The 26,532-nt window shown below is 48.6% G+C and overlaps 1 protein-coding gene across 1 annotated transcript in view; it reads left to right on the plus strand.

Annotated features, from left to right (window-relative positions):
* The window catches only part of LOC106575926 (LIM and calponin homology domains-containing protein 1), a 30,377-nt gene extending 4,567 nt beyond the window's left edge, over window positions 1–25,810 (plus strand). Inside the window, 12 exon segments of the mRNA XM_045714014.1 lie at window positions 702–815; window positions 1,251–1,467; window positions 2,006–2,165; window positions 11,070–11,099; window positions 12,368–12,530; window positions 13,867–13,997; window positions 14,120–15,066; window positions 17,255–17,512; window positions 17,848–17,957; window positions 18,674–18,835; window positions 24,858–24,960; window positions 25,298–25,810. Of these exon segments, the coding sequence (XP_045569970.1) occupies window positions 702–815; window positions 1,251–1,467; window positions 2,006–2,165; window positions 11,070–11,099; window positions 12,368–12,530; window positions 13,867–13,997; window positions 14,120–14,594 (1,290 nt within the window). The 3' untranslated portion in view covers window positions 14,595–15,066; window positions 17,255–17,512; window positions 17,848–17,957; ... (1 more) ...; window positions 24,858–24,960; window positions 25,298–25,810.
* The last annotated feature ends 722 nt before the right edge of the window (window positions 25,811–26,532 follow it).

A 26,532-nucleotide genomic window follows, 5' to 3' on the forward strand; every position in this document is an offset into this window, starting at 1 on the left:
GGGTAGTTGGGGGGGGCCAACTAGAAAGGGTAGTTGGGGGGGGCCAACTAGAAAGGGTAGTTGGGGGGGGGCCAACTAGAAAGGGTAGTTGGGGGGGGGCCAACTAGAAAGGGTAGTTGGGGGGGGCCAACTAGAAAGGGTAGTTGGGGGGGGCCAACTAGAAAGGGTAGTTGGGGGGGGCCAACTAGAAAGGGTAGTTGGGGGGGCCAACTAGAAAGGGTAGTTGGGGGGGCCAACTAGAAAGGGTAGTTGGGGGGGCCAACTAGAAAGGGTAGTTGGGGGGGGGCCAACTAGAAAGGGTAGTTGGGGGGGGCCAACTAGAAAGGGTAGTTGGGGGGGGCCAACTAGAAAGGGTAGTTGGGGGGGGGCCAACTAGAAAGGGTAGTTGGGGGGGGGCCAACTAGAAAGGGTAGTTGGGGGGGGGCCAACTAGAAAGGGTAGTTGGGGGGGGCCAACTAGAAAGGGTAGTTGGGGGGGGCAACTAGAAAGGGTAGTTGGGGGGGGCCAACTAGAAAGGGTAGTTGGGGGGGCCAACTAGAAAGGGTAGTTGGGGGGGCCAACTAGAAAGGGTAGTTGGGCTATAACTTGGAACTGTCATAATTCCCATCGCAAATATTCTTACTGTGTAACAGCCCTGCCGCCACCGTCCTCTACATAATAATGGATAAAGTTCCCGCCCAATGCAGTGATCTCTCCTCCAGGTTTTAATCACCATCTACTGGCTGGGTCGGAAGGCTCAGGTGGACCCCTTCTACTCTGGCCCTCAACTCAACCTCAAAGCATTCGAGGGACTACTGGGCATCGCTCTGTCCAAGGTAATGCGCTCCCTCACCTTAACCCTCAGCTCAACCTCAAGGCCTTCTAGGAACAACTAGGCTTATCTCTGTCTATGGTACTGCTCCTCTGTCCTCCAGACCTGAACCCACTGGGTTTCTCTGTCTACGGTACTGTTCCTCTGTCTGTACCCCAGACCTGAACCCACTGGGTTTATCCCGGTCTATGGTACTGTTCCTCTGTCTGTACCCCAGACCTGAACCCACTGGGTTTATCCCGGTCTATGGTACTGTTCCTCTGTCTGTTCTCCAGACCTGGGGCTAATACATGTGCCTTGCCTGATGTACTTTGCCCTGTACAACAAAACCAATGGATATTTATAAATATGCATTTTATTTAGCTTTGAGTTTGCGTTTCAAATCCCCCTGTTTTTTTTCCTTCTAAAGGATTGTAATCTCCCCTGTGTCCCCCCCCAGGCTCTCGAAGAAACCCCCAGAGGCAGTGTGAAGGACAGTGACGTGAGCTACCCAGAGCAGGATGATGAACTGTTACCTCTAACCCAGTCCCGGCCACCAGGCTACAGCAGAGAGGACTCGGTAGAGAGCTTTAACTCGGTCCTGAGCTTTGACTCGGCTGAGTCGCCACGTACTCTCAGCTGTATCTCTGACTCCATCCTGAGGGCCGGCAGCGAGGGTAACGACTGGAATATATAGTATTTTTTTGTTGTCATTTGTAAAAAAAATTAGGTCAGAATACGTTAAACACAGGATGTGGAGAGTTCCCGGTGGATACGTAAATCGCTACTAACAGTATCCAAAGTAGTCCCAATCAGGAATGCCGCTCTTCCCAGAGAAGGACATGCTTACGGCTATGGCCTCTCCCTGCTCCCGTCGTGCCAGCTGTCTCCTCTGTGAGACATTCCATCTGGTTCCACACGGGTCTGATAATGGACACGTCTCATGACTGGAGCGGGCCAGAGGTGGGGTGCTAAGAGGCTAGTCTCAGCATGCGTCCCAAATGGCACCCTATTCCCTACGTGGTGCACTACTTTAGACCAGAGCCCTGTTCCCTACGTAGTGCACTACGTAGGGAGTAGGACTCCATTTGGGACTCCACGGTTGACTGTCTAGGTTCATTATCTTCTCTCTGACTTGTCCTTTTACCTGTCTGTTGTTGGACTCCTCTACTCGTCTGTGAGCTGCTGTCCCTCCTTCCTTCCATCCCTCCCCAGACTCCAGCAGTGACGTGGAGGCAGAGAACTGTTTTAGGATGAAGGCGGCGGAGGGCAGAGACTCCGGACAGAGGAACTGGGGAAACATTCCTGCACCCTTCCAGAGGAAGAAACGGGAGGAAAAGCCAATTAAGGGCTGCATCCCCAGCCTTCTCACCAGGTACTGTGATGTCATACCTACGGAATGACTGTTTTAAAGAAGAATTGTTTCTTTGTTTAGTTAGCTGCTTTACTTGAGTCACCGCGTTTAGTTTTCTGCTAGTTGAATTTGCATGGTGTTGGCGATTTCTATTCAGCTCCGTTGTGTAGACGTGCTGATGTAGTGCACACCGTTGTGTCGGGGTAGCGACGTGCTGATGTAATGCAGTTGGAATCGACTTTTTTTTTTTTTTAAAGAACATTGTCACAAAGGAACCAAACCTCATGTTGATTTAACTCTGATTGCTGATTTGGTCTCTGATCAGTGTGGCCCCTCTTCTGAGCCCGCCCCTCCCCCAACTGCCTGATGTGGAGGCCTTCCTCCAGTGGGCTTACCCTAGCGACAGCTACTCGGACGCCGACCGGCCCCAGCCGGACGTTGTCGCAGACGACCTGGCCAGTCGGCGGTTCCGCTCCCCTTCACCAGCCACGCCCACAAATTTTGCGGTACCCATGAGCCCGCAGGGCACGTTGAGGCTGTGGACAGGAAGCCCTCGCCTGTTTAGGATTGACACCCCTCCGAGACACACCGCAGTGTTCTCTCCCAGGTCAGACGGAGAGAGAGACGTTTGTGTTTAATGGCTTTATATCAGGGTTGTGATCATCATCAAGCTAACAGCTACTGAAACTACTAGCGTGAGGCCGGTCCTGTCGTCAAGCTAACAGCAACGGAAACTACTAGCGTGAGGCCGGTCCTGTCGTCAAGCTAACGGCTACTGAAACTACTAGCCTGAGGCCGGTCCTGTCGTCAAGCTAACGGCTACTGAAACTACTAGCCTGAGGCCGGTCCTGTCGTCAAGCTAACGGCTACGGAAACTACTAGCGTGAGGCCGGTCCTGTCGTCAAGCTAACGGCTACGGAAACTACTAGCGTGAGGCCGGTCCTGTCGTCAAGCTAACGGCTACGGAAACTACTAGCGTGAGGCCGGTCCTGTCGTCAAGCTAACGGCTACGGAAACTACTAGCGTGAGGCCGGTCCTGTCGTCAAGCTAACGGCTACGGAAACTACTAGCGTGAGGCCGGTCCTGTCGTCAAGCTAACGGCTACGGAAACTACTAGCGTGAGGCCGGTCCTGTCGTCAAGCTAACGGCTACGGAAACTACTAGCGTGAGGCCGGTCCTGTCGTCAAGCTAACGGCTACGGAAACTACTAGCGTGAGGCCGGTCCTGTCGTCAAGCTAACGGCTACGGAAACTACTAGCGTGAGGCCGGTCCTGTCGTCAAGCTAACGGCTACGGAAACTACTAGCGTGAGGCCGGTCCTGTCGTCAAGCTAACGGCTACGGAAACTACTAGCGTGAGGCCGGTCCTGTCGTCAAGCTAACGGCTACGGAAACTACTAGCGTGAGGCCGGTCCTGTCGTCAAGCTAACGGCTACGGAAACTACTAGCGTGAGGCCGGTCCTGTCGTCAAGCTAACGGCTACGGAAACTACTAGCGTGAGGCCGGTCCTGTCGTCAAGCTAACGGCTACGGAAACTACTAGCGTGAGGCTGGTCGTTTGTCTGAATTACTGACATTTCATTTTCTTCAACAGCCGCAAGGTGGTTTGTGTTGACTCTGGGAGTGTCTTTGTTCCCTCTAGGCTCCAACAAACAAGTTTGGTGAAATAAGATGAACTAGTTTGCCTGTTGCCATGACATTCCTGGAACAGAGCTTGCTGTTGGTTTCCACTAACCCTGTGGTTGTGTTAAACATGGAGATGTAGTGTTGAACTGTGAAAGGTGTGGCTGCTCCTAACTCTACCCAAAGGCCCCCGGGTGCTTGTGGAAGTGTTTAGTTGGCGTTTTGTCCACTTCAGTGACGTTGACGACGACTATAACACAGATGGCTCTGGTGAGCAGCAGTTCCACAGCATTGTGTGACCAGTGCTCCTAACTCTTTACTCGATGCCTCGCTGTAAGGGACCAACTGTGTTTTGTATTGGGAATGTCCACTGTTAACACGGACGGATGTCCCGGTCTATCCTCTGGTTCAACAGCAGCAGTACTGCAACGTCTCCGTTCCCTCCCAACCCCCCCGTCCTCAATCACACCCACCTTCCTCTCCGAGGTGGAGCGCTCCATCGACGAGGAACTCCTCCTGATGGAGCTGTGTGAGGAAGACTGAGGAAGGGCGAGAGGATCCTGACCCTGTCAAAGATGATCTGTACGCTCGGCGGGTGGAACTGGCCCTCCACCAGACCTCCTCCAACCCTGGCTACAACTGCTTCCTGCCTCGCTATTGGACTCCCGAGGAGGAGGTTCACGTCAGGACCATCAGGCTGGGCTCTCAGAGGAGGCCCTGGTACCGCAAGATGTACAGATTCAGGTCTGGCTCTGTCCCGTTACTGTGGCATGTGGCTGGGTTTGAATAATCCTAACTCTATCCCTAACCCTGGTACAGGGACGGGGTTTGTATAATCCTGACTCTATCCCTAACCCTGGTACAGGAACTGGGTTTGAATAATCCTAACTCTATCCCTAACCCTGGTACAGGTAGATGTGGGTCTTGGGCCATGGCTGGGTTCGACTTAAGCTGGGTTTGGATAATGCTTGACGTTGACGTTTGGTGTTCAACTCTTGCGTGAGAGAACCAGAATACCTCAATGCTCTAAACATAAAAAGCCTCAACGTGTAATCCCTAAACTTTAACATCAACGCTTTGCTCTGCTTTTCACCGTTTTAGTTCTTTCTCTCTACATTTTAGGAATTTCCATCTTTGTTTTGGCTCAACTTTTTGTTTCCGTTCTGTTGATCTTGCCTTGTATATCTCCTCTGTTCCTCAGTTTCATCCCTTTCCTTCTCTCTCCTTCCCCTCTTCTCTCCTGTTTGTAGCCGAAAGACGAGCGGTTCCTCAGGATGATTCAGGCTGTGACATCACTCCCTGGCTCGTTGTTCCTTTCTTGTCTGCCCTCCCTCGCCCTTCCCTCCAGCCACCCCCATCCCGACTGTACCTTCATTCCTGTGCTTCGTGCAACCGAAAATGAACTATTTCCGAAGGAGTAGATTTAAACTAGGCTTGTGTGGTATCCAGATTGTCATGTCTTCATACCGACCTTGTTCCATCCTGAGATATTCAATAATACCGGCACTGAACGCAAGGGCTGCTATTTTCAAACTCCACTGAGCCTCTGTAATCCGAAGGTTAGCAATGCTAACAACTACATGTAAAATCCCATAGAGAATGCTTATTTAACGCTAACAGACGCATTGCGATTTAATCTATTTGCTGGACAGACATCCCAACTATTGAAGTTATACAAGTAATTCAAAAATGCTACTCACTTTGCTGCACGCAGAAAGCAAATATTAGCCCGCAAGGATCTTGATCCAGGAGGGGATTATCTGTTATCACACAAAGCTTGATTTTGGAAGAAGCTAATCACTTAGCTAGGTAGCTAACTAGCTACTAAATTAGCTAACCATTTAGCTAGGTAGCGAAATAGCCACTAAATTAGCTAACCAGAGCATTTAGTATGTTTTAGACGTTTAATTTATTTTATAACTGGAAAAAGTAATAATTGGGGCCCATCACCCTTTTGTAGGACAAAATTAAACATAGTTTTTACAGCTTTCTCTTGTGTACTTTCTACACATTTTACTTGGCACTTTTTATTTTTCTTATTTAAAAAAAAAAAAATTTGATATGTTGATATACAGTACCAGTCAAAAGTTTGGACACCTACTCATTCAAGGGTTTTTCTTTTACTATTTTCTATATTGTAGTTTAATAGTGAAGACAAACTATGAAATAACACATGGAATCATGTAGTAAGCAAAGTGTTAAACAAATCAAAATATATTTGAGATTCTTCAAAGTAGCCACCCTTTGCCTTGATGACAGCTTTGCACACTCTTGGCATTCTCTCAACCAGCTTCATGAGGTAGTCACCTGGAATGCGTTTCAATTAACAGCTGTGCCGTAAATTAATTCGTGGAATTTCTTTCCTCCTTAATGCGTTTGAGCCAATCCGTTGTGTTGACACGGTAGCGGTGGTATATAGAAGATGCCAAATAGGGCTAAAAGACCTAGTCCATATTATGGCAAGAACAGCTCAAATAAGCAAAGAGAAACGACAGTCAATCATTACTTTAAGATATGAAGGTCAGTCAGCCCAGAAAATTAAGAACTTTGAACGTTTCTTCAAGTGCAGTCGTAAAAACCATCAAGCACTATGATGAAACTGGTTATCATGACGACCGCCACAGGAAAGGAAGACCCAGAGTTTCCTCCGCTGCAGAGGATAAGTTCATTAGTTAACAGCCTCAAATTACAGCCCAAATAAATGCTTCACAGAGTTCAAGTAACAGACATCTCAACATCAACTGTAAAGAGGAGACTGCGTGAATCAGGCTTTCATGTTCGAATTGCTGCAAAGAAACCACTACTAAAGGACTCCAATAAGAGACTTGCTTGGGCCAAGAGAACACGACCGGTGAAAATCTGTCCATTGGTCTGAGCCCAAATTTGAAATTTTTTGTTCCAACCGCCATGTCTTTGAGACACAGAGCAGGTGAACGGATGATCTCCGCATGTGTGGTTCCCACCGTGAAGCATGGAGGAGGCGGGATGGTGTGGGGGGTGCTTTGCTGGTGACAGTCTGTGATTTATTTAGAATTCAAGGCACACTGAACCAGCATGGCTACCACAGCATTCTGCAGCGATACACCATCCCTTCTGGTTTGCGCTTAATGGGCCTATCATTTTTTTTTTTCAACAGGAAAATGACCCAAAACACACCTCCAGGCTGTGTAAGGGCTATTTGATCAAGGAGAGTGATGGAGTGCTGCATCAGATGACCTGGCCTCCACAATCCCCCGACCTCAACCAAATTGAGATGGTTTGGGATGAGTTGGACCGCAGTGAATGAAAAGTCGCCAACAAGTACTCAGTATATGTGGGAACTCCAAGACTGTTGGAAAAGCATTCCTCATAAAGCTGGTTGAGAGAATGCCAGGAGCGTGCAAAGGGTGGCTACTTTGAAGAATGTAAAATAGATTTGTTTTAACACTTTTTTTTTTTGGTTACTACATGATTCCGTATGTTTTGATGTCTTTTCTATTATTCTTAATGTAGAAAATAGTAAAAATAAAGAAACCCTTGAATGAGTAGGTCAAATAGTCCTTGGCTGGCAGGGTAGCCAAGTGGTTAGAGCATTGGGCTAGTAACCGAAAGGTTGCTGGATCAAATCCCCGAGCTGACAAGGTAAAAATCTGTCGTTCTGCCCCCTGAACAAGGGAGTTAACCCACTGTTCCTAGGCTCATTGAAAATAAGAATTTGTTCTTCACTGACTTGCCAAGTTAAATAAAGGTTTAAAAAATATATATTTTCTTTACATCTAGATATTAATGAGAAACACAATGTTTAAGTACTAACTATCATAGATCGTGAGCTTTTAGACCCACCCTTCGTACAACTAACTTAACAGTTATAAGTTAAATCTCTCTGGGAAAGATTTAGTTGCGAATTCTATCCTGTAATAAGATCACCTGGTTCATTCTGCACAACAGTGAGAGACTCAACGCTCCGGCCTCAACGTCACATGACTGGGGACTACCTACCTGTAAGCTTCATAATGGGGAAAAATTTGTGACCGGTAAAACAAACGCCATCTTTATCTCCTAACATATTGTACAAGTTGACTGCAGGTATTTTACTTAAAGTAGCCATCTAATATTCAAATGTATTAACTTCAAATAAATAAAATATATATATATATATTTATTTATTTGCGGTATTTGAATAAAATCATTCCTGTGGCTATTTCCAAATCCCCCAGTATGCCACCCAAGCCTACTTTTAAACCACGTCATTGTGACAATTATAGCTTATAAACAACCTGCGACAAGCTTATCACTTTTGTCATATAGGCAGGGACAGAGCCTTCTGTTTAAAAATCTACTGCGAAGGGCAGTACTGGAGTCCTTTTGTGTTTAATTTTTTTTTTAATGTAAGCTACATGCTTACCCATAATCATCATGCAAATAATATTGGCCTGTAGGTGTGCTACCAAAGTGATGAGGCTGTTAACTTTTTATTGAGAAGTATTTTTAATGCCAAACTCCAATCTCTCTGTCTCCCACACACACGGCATCCTATTTATACAGACTACTGGTTAAAAGAAGTGCCCAAGAAAACGAAATGTTTTTTTTTTTTAGATTTCACATTTCAACTGTGATGTAACAATTGGTCAATAAACCAAGATGGTCTTTTTTTTTTTTTTTTTAAGTATTTGGAGTTAGTGTGATGAATGTTTAGCTTCGATCACGGCCTGCGTATCATATACATTTAAGTCATTTAGCAGACGCTCTTATCCAGAGCGACTTACAAATTGGTGCATTCACCTTATAATATCCAGTGGAACAACCACTTTACAAAAGTGCATCTAAATCTTTTAAGGGGGGGGTTAGAAGGATTACTTCATCCTATCCCAGGTATTCCTTGAAGAGGTGGGGTTTCAGGTGTCTCCGGAAGGTGGTGATTGACTCCGCTGTCCTGGCGTCGTGAGGGAGCTTGTTCCACCATTGGGGTGCCAGAGCAGCGAACAGTTTTGACTGGGCTGAGCGGGAACTGTGCTTCCTCAGAGGTAGGGGGGCCAGCAGGCCAGTGGTGGATGAACGGAGTGCCCTTGTTTGGGTGTAGGGCCTGATCAGAGCCTGAAGGTACGGAGGTGCCGTTCCCTTCACAGCTCCGTAGGCAAGCACCATGGTCTTGTAGCGGATGCGAGCTTCAACTGGAAGCCAGTGGAGAGAGCGGAGGAGCGGGGTGGCGTGAGAGAACTTGGGACGGTTGAACACCAGACGGGCTGCGGCGTTCTGGATGAGTTGTAGGGGTTTAATGGCACAGGCAGGGAGCCCAGCCAACAGCGAGTTGCAATAATCCAGACGGGAGATGACAAGTGCCTGGATTAGGACCTGCGCCGCTTCCTGTGTGAGGCAGGGTCGTACTCTGCGAATGTTGTAGAGCATGATCATATGAATGTTTGGACCGTTGTCCTCGCTGATCTGCGTCGGTCGCGGCCCGGTGTAAATGGGGATGGGTTGGACGTCGTCCTTGTTTGTCACTAGAGTTTTCACTAGTGTTGCACGGTATACTGAAACTTCGGTATGTTTAAAAAAAATATATATATATTTTTTTTTTATACTAGAACATGAAAAACGGGTTCTGTACTAGAATTGGTTTCTTTCGGTGTTTCTATCAAATGTGTCTGACGTCTAATGATTTGAGAGGATCTGTCTGTCAGCGCAGCAGATGTCCTGTTATAGCGTGAATCCCGTCACTGCTCCACTTCCTCATTGTTGGCTCGAGTCTGTCCTGAGGAACCACTGGGAGTCTGGACTGTATCATGTCATCTCCCCTCTCATACTGACTAGTGTGTCCTGAGGAACCACTGAACTCACTGGGAGTCTGGGCTGCACCACCACTTATCCTGCACAGAAGTCAACACACTTGAATAATTCAACACGGCCGTGTAGAGATGTTGAAATTTGTTTCATGTTCCCAAAACAATGTCTAGAACACTTTCAAATTGCAGTAAGGTATTGATAGCTTTGTAGGCTAACTTTCCTTGCTAGCTTACAGCTGAAACCAACATCAATTCACTACCTTACCTTGTCTGTTTTATAATATGCAAACCATGATTCAAAATATTGCTGATAGTCACCAAAAACATCTCTGCCAAGATAATCTTGCCTGAAGGCTGACTTTGTGTGAATGAGAGCATAGGTCAGAGAGCACTTTCATAAAATATATTGCTTCTTATATGCAAATGTTGATCAGTACAATGAAATAAGACCTTAAATGGAAGGGAAACGGGTTGTTTTTCAACCTGTAGTCTCATGAAATCAGCCTAAACAAGCTCAGTAACTCAATGCATGCACACCCTCCTGTTGAGTATGCGTTCCCCTGTATTGTGAATAGACCTAGGTGACATCTTAATTTACCCAGTTTTATCAATTTAAATTTACCTTAAAAATAAATTACCTTTTATTTACCAAAAATAAAATTGATTGTTATTGATTAATTAATGCATACATTACATTCAATGATATTGACTGTCAGATTTTGTCGTGGTGCCTGGTATCGGGGACGCTGGGCCTGGTATCGGGCCAACACTAGTTTTCACTGCTACGGTCTTCTAGAGAGAGGGGATATTTCCTGGTTGTGTGTGTGGCTGTTGGTAGACCATGGCACTTACAATACCAGGGCTGTAGGTTCAATTACCGCTGGTGTCACCAGTACTGCAATACCAGGGCTGTATTACCAGGGCTGTAGGTTCAATTACTGCTGGTGTCACCAGTACTGCAATACCAGGGCTGTGGGTTCAATTACCGCTGGTGTCACCAGGGCTGTAATACCAGGGCTGTGGGTTCAATTACCGCTGGTGTCACCAGGGCTGTAATACCAGGGCTGTGGGTTCAATTACCGCTGGTGTCACCAGGGCTGCAATACCAGGGCTGTGGGTTCAATTACCGCTGGTGTCATCAGGGCTGCAATACCAGGGCTGTGGGTTCAATTACCGCTGGTGTCACCAGGGCTGCAATACCGGGGCTGTGGGTTCAATTACCGCTGGTGTCACCAGGGCTGCAATACCAGGGCTGTGGGTTCAATTACCGCTGGTGTCACCGGTATTGGGAGGGGGGAAAAAAAATGTAAGCATTAATTATTATAGATGTTTCTACTGTATTATTGACTGTTTTGTTTATTCCATGTGTAACTCTGTGTCGAACTGCTTTGCTTTATCTTGGCCAGGTCGCAGTTGTAAATGAGAACTTGTTCTCAACTAGCCTACCTGGTTAAATAAAAACTGAGTTGATTTGAATAAGTGGATCTGCTAAATGGCATGTATCTGAGTGTACAGTGGTCTGGTCTTTCTCTGATTCCTGTAGAGACTTGGAGGTAAACCCAGGATGGATATGGTGAGTTAACAGCGCCTCCCTGCTGGCTCGCTTGGCTTCAGCGCCCACCCCCCTTGCTTGGCTTTAGCGCCCCCCCCCCCTCCCATTTTGCTGGGCTCGCTTGGCTTTAGAGCCCCCCCCTCCCCTTTTGCTGGGCTCGCTTGGCTTTAGCGCCCCCCCTCCCCTTTTGCTGGGCTCGCTTGGCTTTAGGGCCCCCCCCTCCCCTTTTGCTGGGCTCGCTTGGCTTTGGGGGGCCCCCCCTCCCCTTTTGCTGGGCTCGCTTGGCTTTGGCGCCGCCTCGCTTTGGCGCCCAGCCTGCTGGCTAAAGTACCTAATTGTCATACTTGAGTAAAACTTAAGATACCTTTTTAATAGAAAATGACTCAAGTGAAAGTAACCCAGTAAGATACTACTTCAGTAAAAGTGTTTTTGTTTTAAATATACATTGGTATCAGAAGTGTAAATATTTTCCAAATTCCTTACATTAAGCAAACCAAAAGGTTTTTTATTTATTTATGGGTAGCCAGTGGCACAGTCCAACACATTTACAAATGAAGCGTTTTGTGTTCAGTGAGTCCACCAGATCAGAGGCAGTAGGGATGACCAGGGATGTTCTGTTTAGTGAGTCCTCCAGATCAGAGGCAGTTAGATGACCAGGGATGTTCTCTTTTGTGCTCCCGAGTGGCGCAGCGGTTTTAAGGCACTGCATCTCAGTGCTTGAGGCATCACTACAGACACCCTGGTTCGAATCCAGGCTGCATCACAACCGGCTCTGATTGGGAGTCCCATAGGACAGCGCATGTTTGGCCCAGGGTCATCCGGGTTTGGCAAGTGTAGGCCGTCATTGTAAATAAGAATTTGTTCTTCAGGGACTTGCCTAGTTAAACAAAACGTGTTTTGAGTTGGACCGTTTTGTTAAGCGTTCAGAATGTAACATACTTTTTGGTGTCGGAGAATGTGTAGAACGAAGTACATTCTTATTTTAAGAATGTTGGAAAGTATAAGTTGTAAAAAATACAAACAGTAAAGAACAGGTATTTTTACTTAAGTACTTCACACCATTGCGTTTGGCACAGTCTGCCGGCTGGCTTGGTTTGGCACAGTCTGCCGGCTGGCTGGCTGGCTGGCTTGGTTTGGCACAGTCTGCGGGCTTGGCACTTTCTACTGCTGCTTGTGGTGAAATGTTGGACAACGTAATATACTATGAAATCCTGATCATCAATCTGCAGTGTTCTCCCTCTCGGTCTTTCTCGCTCGTCTTTCACTCGTCTCCCTCTTCACTACAATAGGAGCAAGTCGTTGAATGACATCAGGCGGTTCCTGTCGGCCACGCAAGTGGTGCGCCAGGTTTCTGAGGGTGGCATAGAGGAGCTAAGCCCCAGCGCCGTGAGCCAGGACCAGCTGCAGAGGGTCAGAGCCCGGGTCCACGAGAGTGAGGCCAAGTGGCACAACGTGAGTCACACACACGCGGGAGTCCATAACCTGTACCATCCTGCCCAGTATAACTACTCACCTGTCCCATTTCCTCATCACCATCTGACTGAAATTCTACAATCGGTGATCCCTTTGTGCCCCGACCTATGACCCTGTCAAATCACCATCTTAATCTTATGGGCAGGTGGGACGGTAGCGTCCCACCTTGCCAACATCCGGTGAAATTGCAGAGCGCGAAATTCAAACTACAGAATTTATCAATTTTAACTTTCATAAAATCACAAGTGTAATACATCAAAATAAAGCTTAACTTGTTATTAATCCAGCCGCTGTGTCAGATTTCAAAAAGGCTTTAGGGTGAAAGTACACCATGCGATTATCTGAGGACAGCGCCCCGCATACAAAAGCATGAAAAACACATTTCAACCAGGCAGGTGCGCCACGAAAGTCATAAATAGCGATATAATAAATGCCTTACCTTTTGATCTTCTGTTGGCACTCCAAAAGGTCCCAGATACATCACAAATGGTCCTTTTGTTTGATAATGTCCTTTTTATATCCATAAACTCAGTTTAGCTGGCGCGCTTCAGTCAATAATCCACCCAGTTTCCCTCCAAAATACATACAAAATGAATCCCAAACGTTACTAATAAACTTTTCCAAACAAGTCAAACAACGTTTATAATCAAACCTTTGGTACCCTAATATGTAAAGAAACAATAAAATTGAAGACGGAGAATCGTTGTCTTTACCGGAGAAAAATACCAAAGAATGCGCCATCTTCCACACGCTTGGAAACACTACATCCAAAATGGGAGCCACCTAGACAAACTACAATTTCTGCCTCATTTTTCCAAAAACCAGCATGAAACTCTTTCTAAAGACTGTCGACATCCAGTGAAAGCCCTAGGACCTGCAATCTGGGAGGAATTCGCCTTATAATAAAAGTGACAGCCGTTAAACAGTGGCTGAATATTATTATTTTTTTTTTAATTAGGGACATGGTTTGTCCTTGGGGTTTTGCCTGCCATATCAGTTCTGTTCTACTCAGACATTATTTTAACAGTTTTAGAAACTTTAGCATTTTCTATCCAAATCTACCAATTATTATATGCATATCCTAGCTGCTGGGCCTGAGTAACAGGCAGTTTACTTTGGGCACACTTTTCATCCGGACTTGACAATACTACCCCCTACCCAAGAGAGGTGAAGTGCTGTTTAAAAAACCACATTCTCTGGAGCTCTTCACTGGGTTAATTGTTGCTGCAACAAATGAACTCAACAGCAGTTGTTGTCTCTGTCGTGATCCATTGTTTTAAGTGTCCGTCCCCCCCCCACTGATGCCTCCTGCCAGGACCTGACCAAGTGGAAGCTCTGGCGTCACAGGTCAAACTGTGACCTGCGGAGGAAGATGCAGGAGAGGGACAACATCGTCCTGATGGCCAACGCAGGGGTCGGGACATGCAGGAGCCTACAAGAGGACAGGTAGGGGACGGACACGGAGACAGACTTGATTAACTTTATAGTACGTCCTGCCTGGCCGTTGATGTGTAGCATGATCATCACTATTCATATGTTACCACTCCTCTTTTCATCTGGTACCACAGGGAAGAGGATGAAGAGTCCCTATGCAGCAGTAGCTACAACAAGGTCTCTCTCGCCACTTCTTTCAAGGAGGGTTCCCTAGAGCTCCGAGCCCAAACCAGAGCCCCCGCCTCGGTCAAGGAGGGTTCCCTGGAGCTCCGACCCCACACCAGAGCCCCGCTGGCCCTCAGCTCCTCCGTGGAGTCCCCCTACAGCTCCGGAGCCTCGGAACCCTTCACCACCCCCAGCCTGACCCTCCAGGACCAGGGACCCTCGGCCGGAGCCGTGCCCCAATCAGAGCCCCTCGTCCTGGGGGAGAGGCGGCGTCACACACCGGTGGAGCCAGACGGAGCTGGAGGTTTAGGCGCTTTCCCCGACTCTGCCTCTCCCTTCTCCTCCCAGACCCGTGCCCAGAGCATCTCTAGGCCAGTTCTCGTGGTCTCCACTGGACGAGACCAGACCATCTCTAGCCCAGCTCTCGTGGTCTCCACTGGATGAGACCAGACCATCTCTAGCCCAGCTCTCGTGGTCTCCACTGGACGAGACCAGACCATCTCTAGCCCAGCTCTCGTGGTCTCCACTGGACGAGACCAGACCATCTCCATGCTCTCAAACGGGATCTCCACGACCTCTGACCTGGTGAACGGTACCGGCTCAAACCTAACCAACGGTACCAGCTCCCACAGCCTCTCTGCCTCCATGGACACCCCAGGCCAAGCTCTCCTCTCTACTGTACAGTCCCTGACCTCTGTGGTAGCCCCGGGTCACGTCTCAGCTCCCCAGCGGCAGGAGCTCCATCTCTACAGGTACAGCTCCAGGGCTCCGGGAGGAGGGACTGGGGTGTCTGCCTCTCTCCCCAGGGGATACCGCCGGGGAGAGAGGCTCTTCGTCCTGCCTCTCTGCCGGCTTCACCCCCCGGCCGTTTGGAGCCAAGTCTTCCAGAGTGTCCTCGCTACCCAGGCTCTACAACGTGAGGAATGCCTTCCTCTCTCTCTCTGTCCCTCTGTCTGTGTGTGTGTCCCTCTGTCTGTGTGTGTGTCCCTCTGTCTGTGTGTGTGTCCCTCTGTCTGTGTGTGTGTCCCTCTGTCTGTGTGTGTGTGTCCCTCTGTCTGTGTGTGTGTGTCCCTCTGTCTGTGTGTGTGTGTCCCTCTGTCTGTGTGTGTGTGTCCCTCTGTCTGTGTGTGTGTGTCCCTCTGTCTGTGTGTGTGTGTCCCTCTGTGTGTGTGTGTCCCTCTGTCTGTGTGTGTGTGTCCCTCTGTCTGTGTGTGTGTGTCCCTCTGTCTGTGTGTGTGTGTGTCCCTCTGTCTGTGTGTGTGTGTGTCCCTCTGTCTGTGTGTGTGTGTGTCCCTCTGTCTGTGTGTGTGTGTGTCCCTCTGTCTGTGTGTGTGTGTGTCCCTCTGTCTGTGTGTGTGTGTGTCCCTCTGTCTGTGTGTGTGTGTGTCCCTCTGTCTGTGTGTGTGTGTGTCCCTCTGTCTGTGTGTGTGTGTGTCCCTCTGTCTGTGTGTGTGTGTGTCCCTCTGTCTGTGTGTGTGTGTGTCCCTCTGTCTGTGTGTGTGTGTGTCCCTCTGTCTGTGTGTGTGTGTGTGTCCCTCTGTCTGTGTGTGTGTGTGTCCCTCTGTCTGTGTGTGTGTGTGTCCCTCTGTCTGTGTGTGTGTGTGTCACTCTGTCTGTGTGTGTGTGTGTCCCTCTGTCTGTGTGTGTGTGTGTGTCCCTCTGTCTGTGTGTGTGTGTGTCCCTCTGCTCTGTGTGTGTGTGTGTCCCTCTGTCTGTGTGTGTGTGTGTCCCTCTGTCTGTGTGTGTGTGTGTCCCTCTGCTCTGTGTGTGTGTGTGTCCCTCTGTCTCTGTGTGTGTGTGTGTCCCTCTGTCTGTGTGTGTGTGTGTCCCTCTGTCTGTGTGTGTGTGTGTCCCTCTGTCTGTGTGTGTGTGTCCCTCTGTCTGTGTGTGTGTGTGTCCCTCTGTCTGTGTGTGTGTGTCCCTCTGTCTGTGTGTGTGTGTGTCCCTCTGTCTGTGTGTGTGTGTCCCTCTGTCTGTGTGTGTGTGTGTCCCTCTGTCTGTGTGTGTGTGTGTGTGTCCCTCTGTCTGTGTGTGTGTGTGTGTCCCTCTGTGTCTGTGTGTGTGTGTGTCCCTCTGTGTCTGTGTGTGTGTGTGTCCCTCTGTCTGTGTGTGTGTGTGTGTCCCTCTGTGTCTGTGTGTGTGTGTGTGTGTGTCCCTCTGTGTCTGTGTGTGTGTGTGTGTGTCCCTCTGTGTCTGTGTGTGTGTGTGTGTGTGTCCCTCTGTGTCTGTGTGTGTGTATTTAGTTCTTCTGTAGGATGTGCAACAGTTGTATAGTACATCTCTTGTGATTGGATGCTCACGTGTTCGCTGTCTATCTAAATACTACTGCCTCCCTTCAAGGTGTGATTGGTACTTGTAGTTCTCCCTGGTAGTATGTGGAGGGAGAATTGTGTGGTTTGTACTTGTAGTATGTGGAGGGAGAGGTGTGTGTAGTCTTGTTACCGTGTGCTTCCTGATCCTCTTCCATCTCATATGAATAATGCAGTAGTATAACAGGAGGCTGCTGGCTGGCTCACTGTGCCCAGCCTGAGGCCCAATGGCACCCTAGTTCCTATATAGGGCGGCAGGTAGCCAAGTTGTTAGGGCGCTGGGCCAGCACCCTATTCCCTATATAGGGCGGCAGGTAGCCTAGTGGTTAGGGCGTTGGGCCAGCACCCTATTCCCTATATAGGGCGGCAGGTAGCCTAGTGGTTAGAGCATTGGACCAGCACCCTATAACACCTACCATACCACTATGGCTGACCCTGTACAACAACACCTACCATACCACTATGGCTGACCCTGTACAACAACACCTACCATACCACTATGGCTGACCCTGTACAACAACACCTACCATACCACTATGGCTGACCCTGTACAACAACACCTACCATACCACTATGGCTGACCCTGTACAACAACACCTACCATACCACTATGGCTGACCCTGTACAACAACACCTGTCACACTACTATGGCTGACCCTGTACAACAACACCTGTCACACTACTATGGCTGACCCTGTACAACAACACCTGTCACACTACTATGGCTGACCCTGTACAACAACACCTGTCACACTACTATGGCTGACCGGAAACGGTTCTCTGATCCCCACCAAGACTGCTCCCTCACGCCCCCAGAAAATGGTCACTATCTCGGTGGTCGCCGTCACGGCTCAGCCCTGGGCCACAGCCAATCAGAGCAGTGTGAACCAGGAAGTAAATGAGGAGAGTGGGAGTCAGACCCAGCCTTCCATCCTGAAGACCAGAGGGGGTCCTGGACCTGCCACCTGCCCCAAACCCAGCCGGAAGGGACCCTTACCCCCTTCTCTCCTGCCCAGCCTCCCTGTCTCAGCCAGAAAGAACGGATCTGCCCAGGTGAGCTCAACAGTCTTTACCTTGAGTTTTACCCAATGATGTGTATAAACCCTGGCTGGCTGACTAAGGTGCTTGTATTGAAGCCATTGAGCAGCCATCTTGGCACTCCTCAATTGTAGGACTTAGAATCTGCCCGAGGGGGGGGCAGGCAAGGTTGAACCTGCCCTAGCGAGGGGGGGTTTGAACCTGCCCTAGCGAGGGGGGGTTTGAACCTGCCCTCGCGAGGGGGGGTTTGAACCTGTCCTGCATCCTGCTGCTGCGTGTCAGAGGGTCTGTGGTTTCGTGAGACATGGAATCGCCAGGTGTCACCTTCACCGTGTGTGTCTCGCCCTCAGGTACGTCACAGTGACAGTGAGTCTTACCTTGAAGCTTACCGGTCGACCACACTTTGGTTTCAACACTCACTGGGACTCGACAGGAGCACGAGTTGGAGGCATCCAACCAGGTGAGAGTTGACTCACGGATGGATGGGGACACTTATTTCCTGTGTACTGTTTTTGTTTTGTTTTTGCTTTGGTTGTAATCAAATAAGAATTTACCGTAGTAGGTAAGATGCCTACAGAAATGTACCAACAACAGTAAGTAATGGATGACTAGAAGTTTGAACAAACAGCTGAATATTTATCTGTTTTTGGGGGATATGTTTCAGTCTAAAGGTGTCTTGGTGCTGGAAACGTTTTGAATTGACCACGTCTTGGGTCATTAGTAATGACATACTGGTTTTTCTGCCGATGTTTCTTAGCTACAGTACAGGGAGGTGTTCATGAATGTTTAAACAGAGCTGTGAGAGAGAAAGGTGTGACTTACCCTGCAACAGAGAACTATAGTCAGAACCACTCTGGAGATCTGTAGTCAGGAGATCTACAGCCTGAAACTGTTCCCCTGGGGCGGTCAGGTGTGACTGGAAATACGATCTCCTGCTGTCCTGTAGCTCTTCTCTCTCCTCTCCTGCTGTCCTGGAGCTCCTCTCCTGCTGTCCTGGAGCTCCTCTCTCTCCTGCTGTCCTGGAGCTCCTCTCTCTCCTGCTGTCCTGGAGCTCCTCTCTCTCCTGCTGTCCTGGAGCTCCTCTCTCTCCTGCTGTCCTGGAGCTCCTCTCTCTCCTGCTGTCCTGGAGCTCCTACATTGATCTCGACATAGTGAAAGCCTCTCGTCTCCCTCCAGGTAGTCCTGCAGACTTGTGCCAGCTGCGTGCAGGTGATGAGATCGTGTCTGTTGGTGGGCACAGGGTGGCAGAGATGAGCCACAGCCAGTGGAAGGGCACGATGACCTCTGCCCTGCAGAAGGGCAGTCTCACCATGGATGTACAGCGCTATGGTAACAACGGTGAGAGAAAGAGACTCCACCCCTCCACCTGACCTGCTGGGAGCTCTGTTTGTCCCTCACCACTTGCCTTCCTGTAGTGTCCCTCACAACTTGCCTTCCTATAGTGTCCCGCTATGTTTGTCCCTCACCACTTGCCTTCCTGTAGTGGGTGTCCCTCACCACTTGCCTTCCTGTAGTGGGTGTCCCTCACCACTTGCCTTCCTGTAGTGGGTGTCCCTCACCACTTGCCTTCCTGTAGTGGGTGTCCCTCACCACTTGCCTTCCTGTAGTGGGTGTCCCTCACCACTTGCCTTCCTGTAGTGGGTGTCCCTCACCACTTGCCTTCCTGTAGTGGGTGTCCCTCACCACGTGTCTAAATTGATGGGTGATGTGAAAGAGGCTATAACCACGTCTAGCTTAGTGAATATCTCCCTGAGGAGAGGGAAGGGAAGTACTGGTTGTTAAATGGGATTCCTTGTTTCTGTTTGTTTCCATCTGTTTTGTTTAGAAACACTCTTCATCAAAGCAATATGTTGGTTAGGTTCTACAGCAACAAAACTGGGAAATGTCTGTCACACTTTCTGTCCTATACACATGTTTATGAACCTTACAAGTATAGACTGTTTGTCCATCATAGGGCACCGCAGAGAACCCTGACTGTTTGTCCATCATAGGGCACCGCAGAGAACCCTGACTGTTTGTCCATCATAGGGCACCGCAGAGAACCCTGACTGTTTGTCCATCATAGGGCACCGCAGAGAACCCTGACTGTTTGTCCATCATAGGGCACCGCAGAGAACCCTGACTGTTTGTCCATCATAGGGCACCGCAGAGAACCCTGACTGTTTGTCCATCATAGGGCACCGCAGAGAACCCTGACTGTTTGTCCATCATAGGGCACCGCAGAGAACCCTGACTGTTTGTCCATCATAGGGCACCGCAGAGAACCCTGACTGTTTGTCCATCATAGGGCACCGCAGAGAACCCTGACTGTTTGTCCATCATAGGGCACCGCAGAGAACCCTGACTGTTTGTCCATCATAGGGCACCGCAGAGAACCCTGACTGTTTGTCCATCATAGGGCACCGCAGAGAACCCTGACTGTTTGTCCATCATAGGGCACCGCAGAGAACCCTGACTGTTTGTCCATCATAGGGCACCGCAGAGAACCCTGACTGTTTGTCCATCATAGGGCACCGCAGAGAACCCTGACTGTGTCAATGTGTTTGGTTTGTATGTTTCTACATGTTGATCTGTCTTGGTAGAGCTTTTACTACATGTCAAAGCAAGTGATGTTGGTTTGGTTGTAGTGGTACATGACTGTGAAGATGACTGGGTGCTTTTCTCTCACTGTTCGGTCCTCACTGTTCGGTCCTCACTGTTCGGTCCTCACTGTTCGGTCCTCACTGTTCCACACTACATTTAGGTTTTAATTTTTGTTCACAGTAAAAGTATTGACTTTCTATTGATCAGCTATTAGGCTACTGATTTGCTAATCGAACTCCCGGCCTACTGATCGAGGTTCAATAATTAGCGTACTGATTTTGTGAATCAATGTTTGTAAACCTTTGTGGACCGGTCTGTGTTTTGACGGACTGGGGTCAGCGGCCTTGTGGCGGACCGGGCCTGTACCACCCATGAGATCATCCATCTGTCCAGTGGTGCTCTGACACGTTCAGGTCCAACTGATACCAGCAGAGAGACAACGATGGTGAAACTGGCCCAGCTCAACGGACAAGAGGTCAATGTGTTACTTTTTTCTTCCTCCTCCTGCAGGTCAGGAAGACTGGCGCGCGCGCCTCCTCCTGCGGGTCAGGAAGGCCGGCGCGCTCTCTTAGCCTGGAACCACTGAGTAAATATCACTGATCTTTCACTTCAGTGATTCAACGTGGAACTGCTTTCATTGGAGCCGTTTGTCCCCGTGTCTGTTACGATTAAAAGCGTCAATTCTGGGCTAAACTTACCTGTAATCTGAGAGAATGCTGATTGGACAGCTTACTTGTCTTATGTGATGTTGTACAGGAGAAATACCGTCAGGATCAGGAGAGGCTGGATGCCGAGTGGCAGCAGGCCCAGGAGGAGGCAGGGGTGGAGGGATACAGACAGGCTGAGGTGACCCCTGATCCTCTACCGTCCAGAGGTATCGTGGGAAATGTAGTCCCTTGTGTCAAATCATCCGCACCGAACATGGAGAGCTCAGGAGAGATGACCAATGGGATCGCTAGCCTTGCCAGTCCTCAGCCAGTCTTGAGCCAGCCCATGCCCCCTGTTGCCCGTGTGGCATCCAATCAAAAGGAAGTTGTTTTTGATGGGGGAAGAAGGGAGGAGCCTCATCCTCAAGAAGGGAGGAGCCTGGAAGAGGAGACTGATGGACTGGCAGAAGGAGATACTTGGTGAGGAAGACCATATCTTTGTTGTTATTTAGTTCTAGTGGTGATGTTTAAAGGCATCACTCTGCCCAGTGGCACTACGGCCCTGTTCAAGAGAATCAAATCCTTGATGCATTGTGGGTCAATTGTGACTGACTTATCTACAAGTAATGACTAGTTTGTGATTTGTGGACCAGTCAGTCACGACTTGCTGGCTGCTGTCAAACAAGCCCAAATTGTACGTCTGCAAATTGACTCTGCTGTGGTTGTCCTCTCGCCCTGCCCTCTCGCCCCCTGCCCTCTCGCCCCCCGCCCTGGCTGCCTCCTCTGCTGCCTCTGCCTCCAGGTCTGGGGACTCCTATGGTTTCACCCAGCTATCTATAGCTGACAGGTCAGTCAGTACTAGAGATTCCTCCTATGGTTTCACCCAGCTAGGGGGCTTGGGAGTGCACCTTTTTTGATGGTCAACTGTCAATCATGTGGTGATATTTGTATGTCAACCACCTTGATGCTTGTATGACTGGTTGTGCTCAGTGTTTGTATGTGTGAGTGATGTCTTGTATAACCTGACAGACTAATGTGTTTGTTGATCAGGATGAAATCCAAGTCCTTCCCGTCGCTGGAGGGTTTCCACAGACCGGAAGTGAAAGGTCAGCCTCTACTGTTGACTAACCCTCTGTTTAATGAGTGGGCTCCCCATTCCAAACCCAGCCTTGATCTCGATGTACTTTACACCATGTTGGTCAAATCTAAACCAGTCCTCTCGTTTAGCCGAGGCCCAGGGAGACGGGAGGGCTGGGTAATGACTCTAACCGGTCCTCTCGTTTAGCCGAGGCCCAGGGAGACGGGGGAGGGCTGGGTAGTGACTCTAACCAGTCCTCTCGTTTAGCCGAGGCCCAGGGAGACGGGAGGGCTGGGTAATGACTCTCCTCACCTCTTTATATTGTGATAGAGGGTTTTCTTTACACCTATTGGTCGTGTTGGAATAATATTCTTCACTCATTGGACAATGCTCGAATGACTGTCCTTCTTTATTGGTCTTGCTGTAGGAACTATGATCTGATTGGTTATACTGTCTGTCTCTGCTCTCTGGTTGGTTATTAGGCGTTACCGGGGAGGTCGCTAGGAGGAAGTCTCGTCAGAGCATGTCGTTAGTAGAGGCTGAGAGGCAACAGATCCTGGAGGAGATGAGGAAGAGGACGGCTCTGCTGACAGACAACAGCTGGATACGACAACGTTCCACCTCTGACAACAAACAACCCAATTACCGGCGAGGGCCAATGTGGAGGGGGGGGTCAACCCAATTACCGGCGAGGGCCAATGAGGAGGTAGGAGGGGGGGTCCACCCAATTACCGGCGAGGGCCAATGAGGAGGTAGGAGGGGGGGTCAACCCAATTACCGGCGAGGGCCAATGAGGTAGGAGGGGGGGTCAACCCAATTACCGGCGAGGGGCCAATGAGGTAGGAGGGGGGGGTCAACCCAATTACCGGCGAGGGCCAAATGAGGAGGGGGGGTCAACCCAATTACCGGCAAGGGCCAAATGAGGAGGTAGGAGGGGGTGTGTCATTTGGAATGTACCTCTCTCTGTGACCTGTTATCTGACCTCTCGGCAGGTACGACTCTCTGGACAACCTTCCCTCTTCTTCCTCTCTGCTCTCTAACCCCCAACGCCCCCACTCCTCCCTGGGTTTCTCCGCCCCGTACCGCCCCCCTTCCTCCCGGCACAGCATGGGTGGGGCCCTGGGCGGTTACTCCAACGGGACCCAGAAACACAGCCCTACCAAGCCCTGCCCCTTCAGCACGTCTTCCACCACACCCAACACCGGAGAGGAACCCGCCACCGGCGAATCATGACCCGTCTCACAGCAGCACGACCGGTAATGGACCAATTAGGACTTGGGCTGTGTGTATGTTTAAAATGTACAGTCCATTCTGAGAGTATTCATATCCCATGACTTTGTTACATTACAGCCTTATTCTAAATTTGATTTAAATTGTTCCCCCCCCCCATCAATCATCAATCTACACACAATACCCCATGATGACAGACATTTCTGCACGTTTATTAAAAATAAAATAAAAACATTTTACATAACTATTCAGACCCTTTGCTCAGTACTTTAAAGCATCTTTGGCAGCGATTACAACCTCGAGTCTTCTTGGGTATGACACGAGAGCTGTCCCGAAGCCACTGCCGCGTTGTCTTGGCTGTGTGAACTTTCACCCCAGTCTGGAGCAGGTTTTTATCAAGGATCTCTCTCTCCTTTGCGTCGTTCATCTTTGCCTCGATCCTGACTAGTCTCCCAGTCTCTGCCCGCTGAAAAACATCCCCACAGCATGATGCTGCCACCACCATGATTCACCGTAGGGATGGTGCCAGGTTTCCTCCAGATGTGACGCTTTGCATTCAGGCCAAGATTAGGTTTTGGCTTAGGTTTTTGCTCTGACCTTATATAGACAGGTGTGTGTGCCTTTCCAAATCATGTCCGATCTTATTGAATTTACCCCAGGTGGACTCCAATCAAGTTGTAGAAACATCTCAAGGATGATTAATGGATACAGGATGCACCTGAGCTTAGTGTTGAGTCTCATAGCAAAGGGTCTGAATACTTATGTAATGTGTTTAAAAACTTGTGTTCACTTTGTCATTATGGGGGTCTTGTGATGTCAGAATGGGGCTTATTGTGTTTAGATTGAGGAATAAATAATTTAATCCATTTTAGAATAAGGCTGTAACGTATGTGTGTGTGGGGGGAAGTCAAGGGGGTGTGAATACTTTCCAAATCCACCATCTTTGCGTTTTCAGTGCTGTTGTCTCCTCATACAGTCTGATCCCCGAGAGGAGAATGAGGGGTGACTTAGCATTAGGAACAAGGATGGATGAACAGAGAACAGGCTTCATGTATAATCAATAAGCCATCATAATACATTAGACACAAGGGCCTTTTTGTGAAAAAATAAAAACCCAATTTCAGTTTTATCTTCCTCGTGAACGTGTAGCTCATCGTCCAGCCATATACCAATGCATTTGTAGGAGGACACCTTTTCAATGGAAGTTCCTCCCCCAGATCAGTCTAGTCCCTCTGATCCCTCCTCTCTCATCCTGTTTTTCTTCCTGTGTTCCCGTTCCCTCCCACCCTCTCTCTCTGCAGAGTGCTGACTTCTTGTCAGGTGTGTTCAGTGTGTGTGTGTCCTATGGGCAGAGGGGCTGCCATGGTCATTGAGACCCTGAACCTTTGCTTCCACCTGTCCTGCTTTCAGGTGAGTCTGGTCTGGACCTCATTCACCTGGTCGGAGGAGAGGTCCTCTACAAAACCTGTCAGCACACTCAATGACCAGCATGAGCTAATGGGCACTAGCAGGCTGGCTTCACCTGGGCACTGTAGCGGGCTGGCTGGCTTCACCTGGGCACTGTAGCGGGCTGGCTGGCTGGCTTCACCTGCTTATCTTCCATGACAGAATACATGTCCTGCTCTGCTCAGTGTCTGTTCTAACTGTATGGAGGATGGTGACGTCTGACAGGAATCCATGAGGTGTCACCTTTCTTTGGGGTTTTCCTTGGTTTCTCCCTGCCTCACCCTCTTAACTCTCTCCATTGTGATGGCTGGTAACGCTAACTCTCTGTCCACGGCGGTTGAATGAAGCTAATCACAGTCCATCTCCTCTCCCTCAGTGTGTGGACTGCAGGTGCCGACTTGGCGGGTCAGAAGTCAGAGCCCAGATCAGAATCAGTAACGGGAAGCCTTACTGTGACCCCTGCTACATCCGACTCAAGTGTAAGTCATTTATACAGGAAGTACAGGAGTCCGATTTAAAGAATCTCCCTCCACACCCTCCATGTATCCCTCCGTGTCTCCCTCCGCGTCTCCCTCCCCCCCCCTCCAAGTCATTTTACTCTGCTGGCCTGTTCTACTGATCCACCTGCTGCCGCTGCACCTCATTTAATGAGAACATACCTGACAGTTAATGAGATGAACGTCTATTTAGAGAAGACGGGACTGTCGTTTTGGATGTTTAGTCCTAATACTCTGTAATTAGATGACGTGTCATTACTACATTAGATTACTGATTACATGAGACATAATCAGATGTTCTCTCTTTATGACTTTTCAGCCCACCTTGCCACCTCCCAGTGACCAGAATGCATTGCAGCAGATTGAGGAAGAGACGACAACAACACCCTCAAACACGACGGTGGAGAGCTTGACTATGACCTCGTGTTGACCACGTATTTAGAGCTGGTTAACCTTTTTGTATTTTTTGGGAACAATGCAACAATTTATACTATGGCTTGTGACTCAAATGGCTTCCTTATTCCCTACATAGTGCACTACCCATAGGTATCTAGTTAATAGTAGTGCACTTTGTAGGGAATAGGGGGCCATACACTATGTCTCTGACTAAGTTTTGGTGTTCTTCCTAGTTAATTAACTACTGTACTTGTCCGTAGCGTTTAATATGCAATCGATGGCTATCCACGACAATAACTGGACACGTGGTAGTTAAGAGCTATAGGGAGTTTTTAAATCACAATTGTACTTGGGATTTGTTTGTCTTTGTTGATGAAGTAAATTGATAAATGAGGCTCTATTAAATGAATCTAATAAATGTGAGTATTGTATTTGACATACTTCTCGTTTGTATTTTTCTTTGTAGATAATCTCTACCTTAAAGTTAAATTGTATTCTTTGTTTTGTTGAAATATGTTATTGAGATTTATTTTGTCTTTTTTTCCTTTTTGAGATGTCTAAAATATTAGTAGCTCAGTACAAGTGGTAGAAAAGCACTTCTCACAAGTTGATCATCCCGTCACTTAAACTCTACGATTGGTTCACTTGGGAAGCAGCGACGCTCGTTGTATTGCTCACTAAAATATATAAAGGGGCCTCGTATGAAAGGAATTTACTTTCTAAACGTTTGTAAATAAAAAGGACCAGGTGTAATCTCTATTCTAAATACGGACAGTGAACATTGGGGCGGCAGGTCGCCTAGTGGTTAGAGCATTGGACTAGTTTATTTAACTAGACAAGTCAGTTAAGAACAAATTCTTATTTACAATGACGGCCTACCAGGGAACAGTGGGTTAACTGCCTTGTTCAGGGGCAGAACGACAGATTTAGACCTTGTCAGCTCAGGGATTCAAACTTGCAACCTTTTGCTTACTAGTCCAACGCTCTAACCACTAGGCTACGCTGCTGCCCTGAAAGGTTGCAAGATCGAAGGTAAAACATCTGTCATTCTGCCCCTGAACAAGGCAGAAAGACACTGTTCCCCGGTAGGCCGTCATTGAAAATAAGAATTTGTTTTTAACTGACTTGCCTAGTTAAATAAAGGTAAAAAATAACATT

This window comes from Salmo salar, unplaced genomic scaffold (assembly GCF_905237065.1).
Source record: "Salmo salar unplaced genomic scaffold, Ssal_v3.1, whole genome shotgun sequence".
NCBI classification, from domain to species: domain Eukaryota; kingdom Metazoa; phylum Chordata; class Actinopteri; order Salmoniformes; family Salmonidae; genus Salmo; species Salmo salar.